Source organism: Coregonus lavaretus, assembly GCF_964263955.1.
Source record: "Coregonus lavaretus genome assembly, contig: HAP1_SCAFFOLD_4169, whole genome shotgun sequence".
NCBI classification, from domain to species: Eukaryota; Metazoa; Chordata; class Actinopteri; order Salmoniformes; family Salmonidae; genus Coregonus; species Coregonus lavaretus.
The window spans coordinates 35,340-51,491 of record NW_028160236.1 but is presented as its reverse complement, the minus strand read 5'-3'; the positions used below and the strand labels follow the sequence as shown (position 1 = coordinate 51,491).

The following is a 16,152-nucleotide window of genomic DNA, read 5'->3' as shown; positions in this document are numbered from 1 at the left end:
ATGTGTAGGCTGATATGGATGTGTAGGTTATGGTATGGATGTGTAGGTTATGGTATGGATGTGTAGGCTGATATGGATGTGCAGGTTATGGTATGGATGTGTAGGTTATGGTATGGATGTGTAGGTTATGGTATGGATGTGTAGGTTATGATATGGATGTGTAGGTTATGGGATGGATGTGTAGGTTATGGGATGGATGTGTAGGTTATGATATGGATGTGTAGGTTATGGTATGGATGTGTAGGTTATGGGATGGATGTGTAGGTTATGATATGGATGTGTAGGTTATGGTATGGATGTGTAGGTTATGGTATGGATGTGTAGGTTATGGTATGGATGTGTAGGTTATGATATGGATGTGTAGGTTATGGTATGGATGTGTAGGTTATGATATGGATGTGTAGGCTGATGTGGATGTGTAGGTTATGATATGGATGTGTAGGCTGATGTGGATGTGTAGGTTATGGTATGGATGTGTAGGTTATGATATGGATGTGTAGGTTATGGTATGGATGTGTAGGTTATGGTATGGATGTGTAGGTTATGGTATGGATGTGTAGGTTATGGTATGGATGTGTAGGTTATGATATGGATGTGTAGGTTATGGTATGGATGTGTAGGTTATGGTATGGATGTGTAGGTTATGGTATGGATGTGTAGGTTATGGTATGGATGTGTAGGTTATGATATGGATGTGTAGGTTATGGTATGGATGTGTAGGTTATGGTATGGATGTGTAGGTTATGGTATGGATGTGTAGGTTATGGTATGGATGTGTAGGTTATGATATGGATGTGTTGTAACTATGATCTTGTTTAGAGGAACATTTAGTTGTTTCTTCATACTTTGTTTTCCACTCTGTCTTGTGTTCAGGTCCAGATAACACTAACTACGCATGACTGTGGAGGATTGTCCAAACGGGATATCAAGATGGCCAAGTTTATTGACAAAGTTGCCCTGTCCATGTAGATTTGCCTCTTGTATATGTCACAGAATCTTCCAAATAAAATGTATTGATTATAATGTGTAGGCCTAATCATTTTTGTGGATGCACATTCATGATGTGGTTCTATTTTACAGTTGAATAAATCATTAAACAGAGCACTGCCTAGGCCAGGGTTTCTCAAAGTGGGGTCCGCGGACCCCTGTGGGTCCCTGGAGGTAGTGCAGGGGGTCCGCGGCCAGATCTCAAAATATTTGTATATCTTTACATTTATTTTTATTTTTATGAATATTACTAACAGATTAAATGACTTTTGGCCAAACAATCCACGTAATAAATGTAAAGTGTGCAATACAATACAATGTAATATTATTAATCTACAATTTATGGACTTAACCCTGGGCAACGTGGCCTGGGAGGCCGACAGGGATATTGGCATCCACAGTACTCCACCAATTATACATTTTTCGACTTACTTATTTTTTGAATACTTTCTGAAGGCAATGTATATGAAAATATCTTATTTGTGACCAATGGGAAAATACAGTGGCTCTAACTTATTATATATATATTTAATCATAGCAGATAATTTTTTTCAGTAGATTGAAGTTGAGTTGGGTTATGGATGTACTGGATCAAGATGATCTTACAGAGGATTTTACCATTATCCATTAGCCTTTACGTATGTTTAAATCAGTGATTTTGACTGTAAAATGTAATTGTGTTATTTCAGGGGGAATTAGCCATGTATAGACTCATAAACTGAATTAATGTAATAACTTAACAAATATTTAATGTCAATAGGTTTGTTTAGTGTCTCTTGCACAATGGTAAACACAATGGTAAACACAATGGTAAACCTGGTTTATTGCATTATTATTTATGTTAGTTTTGCTGAATAGTCACAAGGGTAGACCTGGTATTATCAGAGTATTGGGACAGGGCCACAGGTGTAAACCTGGTTCCTATGGATATTGGGACAGGGCCACAGGTGTAAACCTGGTTCCTATGGATATTGGGACAGGGCCACAGGTGTAAACCTGGTTCCTATGGATATTGGGACAGGGCCACAGGTGTAAACCTGGTTCCTATGGATATTGGGACAGGGCCACAGGTGTAAACCTGGTTCCTATGGATATTGGGACAGGGCCACAGGTGTAAACCTGGTTCCTATGGATATTGGGACAGGGCCACAGGTGTAAACCTGGTTCCTATGGATATTGGGACAGGGCCACAGGTGTAAACCTGGTTCCTATGGATATTTGTTCTGTAGATCTGGTTTATATTAGTATTGGGACTCGGTCAAAGGTAGACCTGGTTTGTAGGAGAACTGGAGCTGAGGTGCAGGGGTAAACCTGGTTTACAGTTTATGAGGATTCAGGCTTAGTTGACTACTTGGGTTCGTGCGCAGGTGTAGACTTTGTAGGTATACATTTGATCTGAAGTACAGTTGGAGACCTGGTTTGTAAGAATATTTGGGCTGAAATGCAGAAGTACACCTATTTTCATGACAATTGGGGCTGACGTAAATGGGGTGTAGGGATACACAAGGCTCATACAGGTTATGGGTCTGGATGGACATCTGTTGCCCATTCAAATCCTTTCTGACGACAAGTTTCTGGTAGGAAAAAAAGTGAATGGGGCTGGGGCATGTGTTATACCACTGTACTATGAGTTTATCTATGAAATGATTAGCGTACAGGTCAGAGGTCACAGGACTAAGATATGCAAATAACAGGGCTGTGGGGTGCAGTGGATATAGGTTACTGTTGGTAACTGACAGGACGACTGCACCGTATTGATGGGGGGGATGGATAGGGCCATGTATCGCGAGATCATGTAACCTCCTTCCCTCAGTAAGAGCATTGAAGATGCAGCATGACAACGACCTGAAACACACAGCCAGGGCAACTAAGGAGTGGCTCCGTAAGAAGCATCTCAAGGTCCTGGAGTGGCCTAGCCAGTCTCCAGACCTGAACCCAATTGAATGTAGGCTACCTGTTCCGCGTGTAAAATGGCCTCGGCTGAGAGGGTAGTGGTGTAGGCCTAGTGGAGGATACACGCAAGTAAACACAGTTTTCCCACCTTAAAAAACAACAACAATACATTGAAAGTATGGGGAGCGTTACTTATTTTTACCGTGACCAGCAATCAGAGGTTTTACACCTATTTTTGTTTTGTTTTTTACCACTAAATCACTGGCTACTGGTGGGCCTATTTGATGTTCAAGGTAATACACATATTGTAACCTAGTGTAGTATGTTAGGGTGACCATCCCGTTTTTCCTAGGACAGTTTCAGCCACATTTCAGGTATCCTGACTTTTCAGGCTACAAAAAAAAAAAAAAAAGGTAAATTTGTCAGCAAGACGCATCAATTTGTAGGCCTAATAAATGCCAATGGCTGAATGTCATTAGGCCTAATAAATGCCAATGGCTGAATGTCATTAGGCCTAATAAATGGCAATGGCTGAATGTCATTAGGCCTAATAAATGGCAATGGCTGAATGTCATTAGGCCTAATCAATGGCCTGAATGTCATTAGGCCTAATAAATGGCAATGGCCTGAATGTCATTAGGCCTAATCAATGGCCTGAATGTCATTAGGCCTAATAAATGGCCTGAATGTCATTAGGCATAACGTTTTGGTGTTTTGTAACAGATGTCTATTTCCATTCATCAAGTGGCTCGATACGTGCAGTTTGGATGCTGGAATTATTTTAGAGTGGACGAACATGCAAAGGTAGCCTACTTTTTTAACATTTACATTTACATTTACGTCATTTAGCAGACGCTCTTATCCAGAGCGACTTACAAATTGGTGCATTCACCTTATAGCCAGTGGGACAACAACTTTACAATTATTATTATTATTATTATTATTATTATTATTATTTATTTATTTTATTTTATTGGGGGGAGGGGGGGGGGGTTGTAAGGGGGGGGGGGGGGGGGGGGGTAGAAGGATTACTTTATCCTATTCCAGGTATTCCTTAAAGAGGTGGTTGTTTCAGATGTCTCCGGAAGGTGGTTTTAAGTGATTTGTTTGACAATCAGATGAAAATATCATGACTGGTTGTGTTCCTGCCACATTAAAAGGAAATTCATTTTTACAGTTTAAATTATGCCTTTATTATTAGGCCTATATAAAAAAATGAATGTGCAGCCCCCAAATGGCATGGTGTAATTCTGTAATTCGCACTCTATGCAAACATGAATAGATTACCTTGGAAACAAAGGTTGGACATTTTGGAAGCAGTCTCCCGTTTCTTAATATCTCTCAGTGGTGTCACCTTGTTTAAGTCCAAAAGCGGAAGTTGTGTCACAGGCTCACTTTCCATTTCCCCTAAAAACCGGAACGTCTGGTTGTTGGGGACTCCTTCGAGGCTAATAAGCTAGAGACATTACTGCGATTGGTTGGCCAAAATGATGGGGCGGGGCTTAGCGAAGGGTCAATTGGGATGTGTAAACAAGAAAGGGTTCTTTTTTTTAAACGTTCCATTGGATTCCATTTCATTGTGACGTCATTGGTGTTGAGCGATACATGGTTCGATTCCTTTTTCCAAGGAGTTCGACGAGAGTCAACGCTTTTACCTCAGGAGTTTGCCACTGAAGATGGAGCAAAATGCAGAGGTCAAAGAAAGTGGAAGCGGATATTTCAGATTAATCATTCAACAGGGAGCAAGTCAGATAGCGCTCCGACGGTTCTCTGACTGGGACGCGGATGGGAGAGCAGCAGCAGCGGCGGCGGCGGGTTCGAATGTGTAGGCTAAAGACCATCATTTTTCTGTTCAATTTAAATGTTGTACATTTTAGATGTCATAACTCCCTCTTCCTTATCTGACACACACTTGTCTGACTCAGGCCTTTTTACCCTTCTGTGCAGTTGGCCCACTTGTTTCTGATGTTTCTGATTCATTCATTTGAAATAAGGAATTGTTATTATCTAGGCTACTGTTCGTTTTTGTTTATTCAGGAGAAAAGATATTGAGTTCTACGATTACATTGCCAACATTACGGAAAAAACCCTGTTCGATGGTATGATTATGGTCACGATTATCCTCAACGCTCTATTCATGGCTTTGGAGACTGACTATGATTTGAAATACAAACTTTTTGGATTCTTTGAGGTGGGTAATTTGCTGATTGCAATTTGCAAAACTGAGAAACACTGACATGGAAGCATACACAATTACGTTGAAAATGTAACAGTTCCATAAACCAAAGCTTTGTAGCAGGTGTTGTATCCAAATATGTCCTCTACTAAAATCCTGACCTCCCTTCACCCTATTGTCATCAAACAGATTGCAGACGAATTCTTCATGGCCATTTACACCATGGAGTTCTTGATGAAGGTGTACGTTAACCCAGGGGTTTACTGGAAAAACGGCTACAATGTGTTCGATGCTATTATTTTGGTCATTTCATTCGTGCCTATGTTCGCTGACGGAGGGGACTCCAGTGCAATGGGGACCATGCGCATCGTCCGCGCATTTCGCTCTTTGCGCGTTCTGAAGACCGTGTCGTTCATTCGGGGCCTGCAGGTGAGAATGACGCCATTAGCCGTACAATACTAGGCCATAGAAATGTATCTGTTACGTTGGTCTTTTGATACCTTTTTAAAGTTGATGGTGGATAATAAAGCAAATGTTAATCTCTTGGGGTCACTCGGGTGTCAGATTTGTTGAGATTTGAGTGTTCTCTCTCTCTCTCTCTTGTTGTTGTGTTTCGTTTGAATGACAGGCCTTGGTTGTAGCTCTGTTCAAGACCATGAAGAGTGTGGTCTATGTCCTGGGTCTGATGTTCCTCCTGATGTTCATCTTTGCCATAATTGGATACTACTACTTTGGAGACCCCAACACTGGAGACCCCGAGAACTGGGGAGACCTGGGCTGTGCCCTGTTTACACTTTTCAGTTTAGTGACAGTGAGTATGAATTATAGCCTACCTGATCCTGGTGGAAATCTTGCTTAGGGTCCCCAAAAAGGGGGCATGTTTTCATGAGCTTGGGTCCCAGGAAAACACTGAATTTCTCATTTGGGTCCAAGGCTGAAAAAGAACCGCTGCGCTAGACAGTCAGCTCTGCCTGTCAGAGGCATAACCATGTCCTGTCTGTCCACCAGTAGGCCTAAATGATAACCATGTCCTGTCTGTCCACCAGTAGGCCTAAATGATAACCATGTCCTGTCTGTCCACCAGTAAGCCTAAATGATAACCATGTCCTGTCTGTCCACCAGTAGGCCTAAATGATAACCATGTCCTGTCTGTCCACCAGTAGGCCTAAATGATAACCATGTCCTGTCTGTCCACCAGTAGGCCTAAATGATAACCATGTCCTGTCTGTCCACCAGTAGGCCTAAATGATAACCATGTCCTGTCTGTCCACCAGTAGGCCTAAATGCGCTTTAGAACATTTACAGAATCGTTTTTTTTTCTGACAGTCGTATTCTCACGTCGTCGCCATTTTGTTGTGGTGTCATGTGTGAAATATGTCAATGTTATGTTCCTACAACAACTGTTGTGTCTTTTATCACAATATCCCAACATGTAATCTGTTGTGATATGATTAGTGCACATGTTGAGGAAACATCTAGGGTTACAAAATTCCGGTAATTTCCCCCAAATACCCAGGTTTTCCATAAATCCTGTTTGGAGGATTCCGGATTTCCTGCTTATTCCCTTCTGATTCCAGGAATCATCCAACTGGGATTTCTGGAAAACCTGGGCATTTTGGGAAAGTTACTGGAATTTTGGAACTCTTCTCCCATTGTCTCTGCCCTCCTCAGGTGGATGGTTGGACTGATCTGCAGCAGAACCTTGACGACCTGGGGATGGACTCCAGCCGCATCTTCACCATCGTCTTCATCCTCATCGGCTACTTCATCTTCTTCAACATGTTCATCGGCGTGGTCATCATGGAGATCCAGGTACGTACTGGATTACCACCATTGTTGTTGTTAATAAACTCAGAGGTTGAACCCCTCTGCCCCCTGTCCTCCAGGTGTAACCCCTCTGCCCCCTGTCCTCCAGGTGTAACCCCTCTGCCCCCTGTCCTCCAGGTGTAACCCCTCTGCCCCCTGTCCTCCAGGTGTAACCCCTCTGCCCCCTGTCCTCCAGGTGTAACCCCTCTTCCCCCTGTCCTCCAGGTGTAACCCCTCTGCCCCCTGTCCTCCAGGTGTAACACCTCTGCCCTCCAGGTGTAACCCCTCTGCCCCCTGTCCTCCAGGTGTAACCCCTCTGCCCCCTGTCCTCCAGGTGTAACCCCTCTGCCCCCTGTCCTCCAGGTGTAACCCCTCTTCCCCCTGTCCTCCAGGTGTAACCCCTCTGCCCCCTGTCCTCCAGGTGTAACACCTCTGCCCTCCAGGTGTAACCCCTCTGCCCCCTGTCCTCATGTGAGTTCCAAATGGCACCGCACCCTTTTCCCATACATAGTGTACGGGCCCTGGTTAAAAGTAGTGCCCTATATTGGGGATAGGGTGCCATTTGGGACTCCTCCTTTCTTCCTGGTCCCAAGCCGGCTCGGTGCTCGGTGCTCGGTGCTGTGCTGCTGCTGTCTCGGCCAGACGGCGACTCTCAGGCCGGGCCTGACGTGACCCGTCATATAATTGTGCACAGCTGAAGCCCTGAAGAGAGCACGCGGCCAGGCCAGCTCTTTCAAATCAAATCAAAAGTTTATTGGTCGTGTACATAGTTTAGCAGATGTTATAGCGGGGGGGGGGGCAGCGAAATGCTTATTTTAATAGCTCCTAACAATGCAGTAAAAGTTACACAAAAAATTATACGAAATCAAGAAATGTCGGAACGTATCCAAGTAGCCGTTACCTGCAGTCAAGTGAGCTAATGGCCTCATGGGTGGAATGTTATTAATATTTTTCATAATTTCATAATAATGCACATTATATTTTTTTAACACCCGGAAATCCGGTGATTCTATGCCAAATGGTTTTGTTATATTTCAGTTTTCAGTGATGTACAGTACCAGTCAGAAGTTTGGACACACCTACGCATTCAAGGGTTTTTCTTTCTTTCTTTTTCACTATTTTCTATATTGTAGATTAATAGTGAAGACATCAAAACTATGAAATAACATGTATGTAATCATGTAGTAACCAAAACAGTGTTAAACAAATCAAAATATATTTTAGATGTTAGATTCTTCAAAGTGGCCACCCTTTGCCTTGATGACAGCTTTGCACACTCTTGGCATTCTCTCAACCAGCTTCACCTGGAATGCTTTTCCAACAGTCTTGAAGGAGTTCCCACATATGCTGAGCACTTGTTGGCTGCTTTTCCTTCACTCTGCGGTCCAACTCATCCCAAACCATCTCAATTGGTTTGAGGTCAGGTGATTGTGGAGGCCAGGTCATCTGATGCAGCACTCCATCACTCTCCTTCTTGGTAAAATAGCCCATACACAGCCTGGAGGTGTGTTGGGTCATTGTCCTGTTGAAAAACAAATGATAGTCCCACTAAGCCCAAACCAGATGGGATGGCGTATCGCTGCAGAATGCTGTGGTAGCCATGCTGGTTAAGTGTGCCTTGAATTCTAAATATATCACAGACAGTGTCACCAGCAAAGCACCCCCACACCATTCCACCTCCACCTCCATGCTTCACGGTGGGAACCACACATGCGGAGATCATCCGTTCACCTACTCTGTGTCTCACAAAGACACGGCGGTTGGAACCAAAAATCTCAAATTTGGACTCATCAGACCAAAGGACAGATTTCCACCGGTCTAATGTCCATTGCTCATGTTCCTTGGCCCAAGTAGGTCTCTTCTTATTATTGGTGTCCTTTAGTAGTGGTTTCTTTGCCGCAATTCGACCATGATTCACGCAGTCTCCTCTGAACAGTTGATGTTGAGATGTGTCTGTTACTTGAACTCTGTGAAGCATTTATTTGGGCTGCAATCTGAGGTGCAGTTAACTCTAATGAACTTATCCTCTGCAGCAGAGGTAATTCTGGGTCTTCCTTTCCTGTGGCGGTCCTCATGAGAGCCAGTTTCTTCATAGTGCTTGATGGTTTTTGCGACTGGACTTGAAGAAACTTTCAAAGTTCTTGAAATGTTCCGTATTGACTGACCTTCATGTCTTAAAGTAATGATGGACTGTCATTTCTCTTTGCTTATTTGAGCTGTTCTTGCCATAATATTGACTTGGTCTTTTACCAAATAGGGCTATCTCCTGTATACCCCCTTACCTTGTCACAATACAACTGATTGGCTCAAACACATTAAGAAGGAAATAAATTCCACAAATTAAATTTTAACAACAGGTACACCTGTTAATTGAAATGCATTCCAGGTGACTACCTCATGAAGCTGGTTGAGAGAATGCCAAGAGTGTGCAAAGCTGTCATCAAGGCAAAGGGTGGTTACTTTGAAGAATCTCATATAAAATATATTTTGATATGTTTAACACTTTTTTTTTTTGGTTACTACATGATTCCATATGTGTTATTTCATAGTTTTGACGTCTTCACTATTATTCTACAATGTAGAAAATAGTACAAATTAAGAAAAACCCTTGAATGAGTAGGTGTGTCCAGATTTTTGACCGGTGCTGTACATAAATAATAATTGAAAGAATAGGGTGCCGTTTGGGACACGTCCAGAGTGATGGGAGGGGATGGATGGAGAGGGAGGGAGGCCCTCTGGGTTTCCTCTGAGTAGCTGCTATAGCGTGACAATGTAACGTATTTCTTAGCTAGTGTGTGAGGTGTTATTTCCGTCCTCCACCGTGTGGTATGAGGGGACGCTGGTAGTAATGGATCTCTCTGAATAAACATAACAAGGTCATAGAAAGTAAATATGGGGCTTAGCCTCTGCTCCTAAGCTCTGAGGACTGCTTAAATATAGCAACTGGTTTAAGGAAAAAGCTACCAGTTTATATGAAAAAGTTCTTAAATGCAAAAACAAAAGACAATTTTCATTTCAAATAATGTTGTAACTCATGTATTCATATGCGTATTGTTCTTAATATAAATATAAACTATGCACTTTAGATGCACGGGTTTGTCAATCGACTTTTAGGGGTTAATATAAAATTCACTAGGAATTATGCATTTACAGATTTTAAAAACCAGTTGGGAAAATCATAGCTAGGAATCCAATAGTTTTTTCCCCATGTGTTTTCTCCAGCATGCAACGAAGCGTTTTGAGAATGAGGTGCAGAGTGAACGGGAGGCGTCGCTAGTCCAGAAGAAACACACCATCATCCAGAGACAGAAGCATGAGATCAGGAAGCTCATCCAGAGCCAGGTGTCACTCACTCTGTGTCCCTAATAGCACCCTATTCCTTAGACAGTGTACTATAGGAATCTGGTCAAAATTAGTGCACCATAAAGGGAATAGTGTGTTATGTTTACAGTTACACTTTTATTTGATCTTTATTTAACTATGCAAGTCAGTTAAGAACATATTCTTATTTACAATGATGGCCTACACCGGCCAAACCCCGGACGACGCTGGGCCAATTGTGCGCCGCCCTATGGGACTCCCAAAATCACAGCCGGTTGTGATACAGCCTGGAATCGAACCAGGGGGTCTGTAGTGACGCCTCAAGCACTGAGATGCAGTGCCTTAGACCGCTGCGCCACTCGACTAGTGTTAGTTAGGTCTAAGGTTGGTTTATGTCGTGGGATACCTATGCACAAACAGGTGTTGACTTGATTCTTGACTTTTTTAATTTGACTTTTTCACCCTGTGTGCCCACTCCTGGAGCACTAGCCATTTTTTGTGATGATTGACACTTGAGTTGTTGCGATAGACATCCAAACATGACATACTCAACACGCTCTACTCCATGACCTGGCTTCAAATACTATTTGAAATCATTTCAAATACTTAATCTGGGCTTGATTTGAGTTTGCCTGGCGCAAAAGGAACCAATAGAGTAGTAACAGGCTAAAGCGAATGCTAAAACTGGTTTTAAAGATTTCAGATGGCGTTTGAACCCCGGTCTGCCTTCCTCCCTCCATTACAGACGGGCAACTTCACCAAGCTAGTGGAGCAGTTCAACAAGTCTCTGCGTCACACTGATTACACGGTGATGGAGGACCTGTGTACCAGCATGTCCTTCATAGACATCTACCTGACCACCCTGGATCACCAGGACAACACTGTCGATAAGTAGGCACCCTACAGCATCCCACAGCACCCTTACAGTCTGAACAAGTAGGCATCCCACAGCACCCTTACAGTCTGAACAAGTAGGCATCCCACAGCACCCTTACAGTCTGAACAAGTAGGCATCCCACAGCACCCTTACAGTCTGAACAAGGAGGCATCCCACAGCACCCAGTACAGTCTGAACAAGTAGGCATCCCACAGCACCCAGTACAGTCTGAACAAGTAGGCATCCCACAGCACCCAGTACAGTCTTAGGGTGTGTCCCGAATAGCACCCTATTCCCTATATAATGCATGATGGAATTTGGGACGTAGTACACCAAGCACTAAATGTCTTGTCTCAGAGACCTTTAGGTAGGCGCACACACACACAATCAGAGTCCCATCTGGGTCACAGCCAAACAGACACTATCCTATAAAGGGTTAATGATTCTTCTGTGAGGGCAAACAGACACTATCCTATAAAGGGTTAATGATTCTTCTGTGAGGGCAAACAGACAGTAAACGAGGGTTATAAAGACAGATAGGTGTTTTGGACTCAATTGAGTGTTTGGACATAATAGGAAGGGAAGAGGGTTAGAGAGATGTCTGTTATGACATAATAGGAAGGGAAGAGGGTTAGAGAGATGTCTGTTATGACATAATAGGAAGGGAATAGGGTTAGAGAGATGTCTGTTATGACATAATAGGAAGGGAATAGGGTTAGAGAGATGTCTGTTATGACATAATAGGAAGGGAATAGGGTTAGAGAGATGTCTGTTATGACATAATAGGAAGGGAAGAGGGTTAGAGAGATGTCTGTTATGACATAATAGGAAGGGTTAGAGAGATGTCTGTTATGACATAATAGGAAGGGAAGAGGGTTAGAGAGATGTCTGTTATGACATAATAGGAAGGGAAGAGGGTTAGAGAGATGTCTGTTAGGACATAATAGGAAGGGAATAGGGTTAGAGAGATGTCTGTTATGACATAATAGGAAGGGAATAGGGTTAGAGAGATGTCTGTTATGACATAATAGGAAGGGTTAGAGAGATGTCTGTTATGACATAATAGGAAGGGAAGAGGGTTAGAGAGATGTCTGTTATGACATAATAGGAAGGGAAGAGGGTTAGAGAGATGTCTGTTATGACATAATAGGAAGGGAAGATGGTTAGAGAGATGTCTGTTATGACATAATAGGAAGGGTTAGAGAGATGTCTGTTATGACATAATAGGAAGGGAAGAGGGTTAGAGAGATGTCTGTTATGACATAATAGGAAGGGAAGAGGGTTAGAGAGATGTCTGTTATGACATAATAGGAAGGGAATAGGGTTAGAGAGATGTCTGTTATGACATAATAGGAAGGGAAGAGGGTTAGAGAGATGTCTGTTATGACATAATAGGAAGGGTTAGAGAGATGTCTGTTATGACATAATAGGAAGGGAAGAGGGTTAGAGAGATGTCTGTTATGACATAATAGGAAGGGAAGAGGGTTAGAGAGATGTCTGTTATGACATAATAGGGGGGAATAGGGTTAGAGAGATGTCTGTTATGACATAATAGGAAGGGAATAGGGTTAGAGAGATGTCTGTTATGACATAATAGGAAGGGAATAGGGTTAGAGAGATGTCTGTTAGGACATAATAGGAAGGGAATAGGGTTAGAGAGATGTCTGTTATGACATAATAGGAAGGGAATAGGGTTAGAGAGATGTCTGTTATGACATAATAGGAAGGGAAGATGGTTAGAGAGATGTCTGTTATGACATAATAGGAAGGGAATAGGGTTAGAGAGATGTCTGTTATGACATAATAGGAAGGGAAGAGGGTTAGAGAGATGTCTGTTATGACATAATAGGAAGGGAATAGGGTTAGAGAGATGTCTGTTATGACATAATAGGAAGGGAAGAGGGTTAGAGAGATGTCTGTTATGACATAATAGGAAGGGAAGAGGGTTAGAGAGATGTCTGTTATGACATAATAGGAGGGAATAGGGTTAGAGAGATGTCTGTTATGACATAATAGGAAGGGAATAGGGTTAGAGAGATGTCTGTTATGACATAATAGGAAGGGAAGAGGGTTAGAGAGATGTCTGTTATGACATAATAGGAAGGGAAGAGGGTTACCTGGATCTGTTATGACAGCCATGAAGTGGCGATAGAGGGTCACCTGGATCTGAAATAAGATTCATAATTAAAAACTGTTTGAATTTCTGTGTTGACTTTCTTTTTCAATACATGGACCGGAGGCACTTTTCAATCAGAACTATGTTTTTGTCTTATCCTAAAAACCTGGATGTTGTGGAAACATTTCTAAGCTGTTTTTCTGGAATATCCAGTTTAGAAATGGATACATTCGATGATTTGTCCGTTTTGCATAATGCAGTCTCATATTCTTTTAAGCTCCAACCTAATGACGTAGACTTGGTACCGTAAGCCTTAAGGTGACTGTCACGTGTCAACTTCGTCAAAATTATGTTGACGCAAAGATGATGATTTGGGTAATTACTACATTTTCTCGGGACGTGCATGATTATAGTAATTTAGTCGGTGTAATAAGGCTTGTAACAGCGTGCAGCGGTACCATCCAAACATCCACTATCAGCAGCTTGTTTGTCATTTTGTTTCAGGTTCAAATCGTGAAACTACATCCTCAGAAATCTGCAACTAAATGAGGATACTATCGCATACACCTTTACACGGTTTATGTCTTTATAGCATAAACACTTTCAGTTGATATGAGGCCTCGATAACGCTGCCTTTGTGTACACTCAAATGAAAGGGCAATATCTCATTTGTAAAGAAAACGTTTGTGTGTGTGTGTGTGTGGTGATAGATAGCTACCACAGTGACTTTAAATTACAGGTCATTATAGAGGCTATAGTTGTTATGAAAAGTAAGGTAACTAAAGTGTTATGAAGAGATGAAATAAGAGAACATCCCCTTGCAGGCTGCAGCAGTTGTTATCTGAGGCCATTCTGATTCTGAGTGTCTTACTGGAAGAAGACCTGATTGAAATGGAGCAGAAAGCAATGAGAGAGAGGAAAATCAAAATGAGCGAACAACAGGTACAGGAACAGGGATCCATCTGAGAGCTGCTGAGAGCTGAAAGCCTTATTCATTTGCATACTGGTATTCAAATAAAAAAAAGAGACATTTATAACGCTGTCTGTCACGTGTTTTGTCTTTGTGGTCCTCTGTAGCTCAATTAGTAGAGCATGGCGCTTGTAACGCCAGGGTAGTGGGTTCGATCCCCGGGACCACCCATACGTAAAAATGTATGCACACATGACTGTAAGTCGCTTGGGATAAAAGCGTCTGCTAAAATGGCGTATTATTATTATGTCCAGTCCATTAGCCTAGAGCTGGCAGAGAATGGTCTTCAAAATGTATCCAGGGTGCATCCCAAATAGCATTCTATTCCCTAGATAGTGTACTACATAGGGAATAGAATGCTATTTGGGATGCAGACCAGGCCATGCTGTCAGCCAGGCAGGGAGAGTCCAGTCCAGATGGCCCACATAGTCATGTCTGTGCTCAGGCTTGGGGCCACTGTGAGGTAGGCTACTATCTGTAGAATCCTGAGACCCACCTAACCCCTCCCTCTGCTGGTGAAAAGCCACAGACCAGCACAACGCGTAATCTGTTACACAGGGGACTTTATATGGAGTTCTTGAAGATTGATTCTCAAAGATTCATTCGGAGTCAGTTCATGACCCATATGTTATCTTCTCACTAGTAGCAAACCTGTTTGCATTTCGTGCTGTTTTTGGGAAGTAACTATCTATTGTTAAAAGATATGTTCAGAGGAAGTAGACTCACAAGCAATGGCTTTCCTGTATGCATAGAAATATCTGTTCGAATATTTACAGGCTATAAAATGACACCTTAGATCTCCTCTTCAGTGATATACAAAGGCAGGGATGTGGGCTAATTGGAAAATATATGATTGCTTTTATAACAATCAGTCTTTGTTTGTATTATGAGTCTTTATGAGACTTGAATGCGTTTTTATGATCATGTCATGAACAACGTAACCATGTGAAGATAGAGCCAGCCGAATCCAAACAACGCGCGTTTGAAACTCCCATTGACACCAATGCATGGTTTACACACGAAGCTTTGAGTTGCGAAAACGTTTGTCAAGGGTTAGGCCCATGGGTGTTATCTGATCGTCAAACGCTTGATCTGCCCTTAGCAAACTCTGCCAATATGTCATTTATGGTGTCTTTATTTATTTGTATAATATTTTACATAAGTTATTTGATTCTTATTATATAGCCTATTGCATTCAAAATAATGCATTGATGTTTGTGACCAGTGACATAATAGTCGAATATTATGGCACTAAACGAAAAAAGTCTAAAACGCAATAACCCCTGTAAAAGGCATATTGATATATCATTGAAAGTATATAAACATTGCAGTTACAGTAGAGTATGGCGTGAATATCATCCTAATGGGTCAGTAAAATAGATATGGGATTGACTGAAGGTGTGAACCTGGAGATATCGTATTGATCGCTCTCTTAATAATTGTAAAGAGAAAAAACCATCACGCTTGACAATTGCAAACACTCATAGTCGTTGTAAAATCTCGCTGATTATTAGCGTTATCACAGGTATTCAGAGATAAAAAATAAAAAAAATAATGGCGGTTTAAAATTGGCTATGTTGGTAGGGGCCTATGTTAAGTTGTGTTGGATATTGTGAGGCCAAATTCTCACAATATCCAATTCCAGCTCGTAAGCCTAACATTATGAGTATATCCCTGCTGAAGTATTGTCCCGACAGTAAAAAATACTAAAAAGGAATAGCTTACGCTCAAAAATAAGGGATGAAGAAACCAAGCTGGAGTTTGGAGAAAATGCCAAGTCGTTCGCCAGTAGCAAGTCTCAGCTTTTCATCATAGCGAGTATGATTACTTAAAGGAGTAGCCTGGTCTAAATGCTCTTGCAGTAGCCTGCTTCTCATCAGCGGTTCAGCCCACATCATTCAAACCACAATGCGTTGTCAACAGAATAAGATCTGTAATGTGAAATATCCAGTCGAACTAAAAGCACAGACAGCAATCGTTGGAATGGCCATTGACTGGCAGAATAT

The 16,152-nt window shown here is 42.1% G+C and overlaps 1 protein-coding gene across 1 annotated transcript; it reads left to right on the top strand.

The window, feature by feature from the left end:
* Positions 1–4,556: 4,556 nt before the first annotated feature.
* Positions 4,557–14,208, top strand: LOC311122001 (cation channel sperm-associated protein 3-like; the record flags this gene model as incomplete). Its single annotated transcript, XM_084196432.1, has 8 exons — positions 4,557–4,705; positions 4,918–5,071; positions 5,246–5,485; positions 5,685–5,867; positions 6,728–6,868; positions 10,085–10,204; positions 10,929–11,074; positions 14,001–14,208. 8 exons carry the CDS (start codon positions 4,557–4,559, stop codon positions 14,140–14,142), a joined length of 1,275 nt encoding a protein of 424 aa, XP_084052558.1. The 3' UTR covers positions 14,143–14,208.
* Between the last annotated feature and the right edge of the window lie 1,944 nt (positions 14,209–16,152).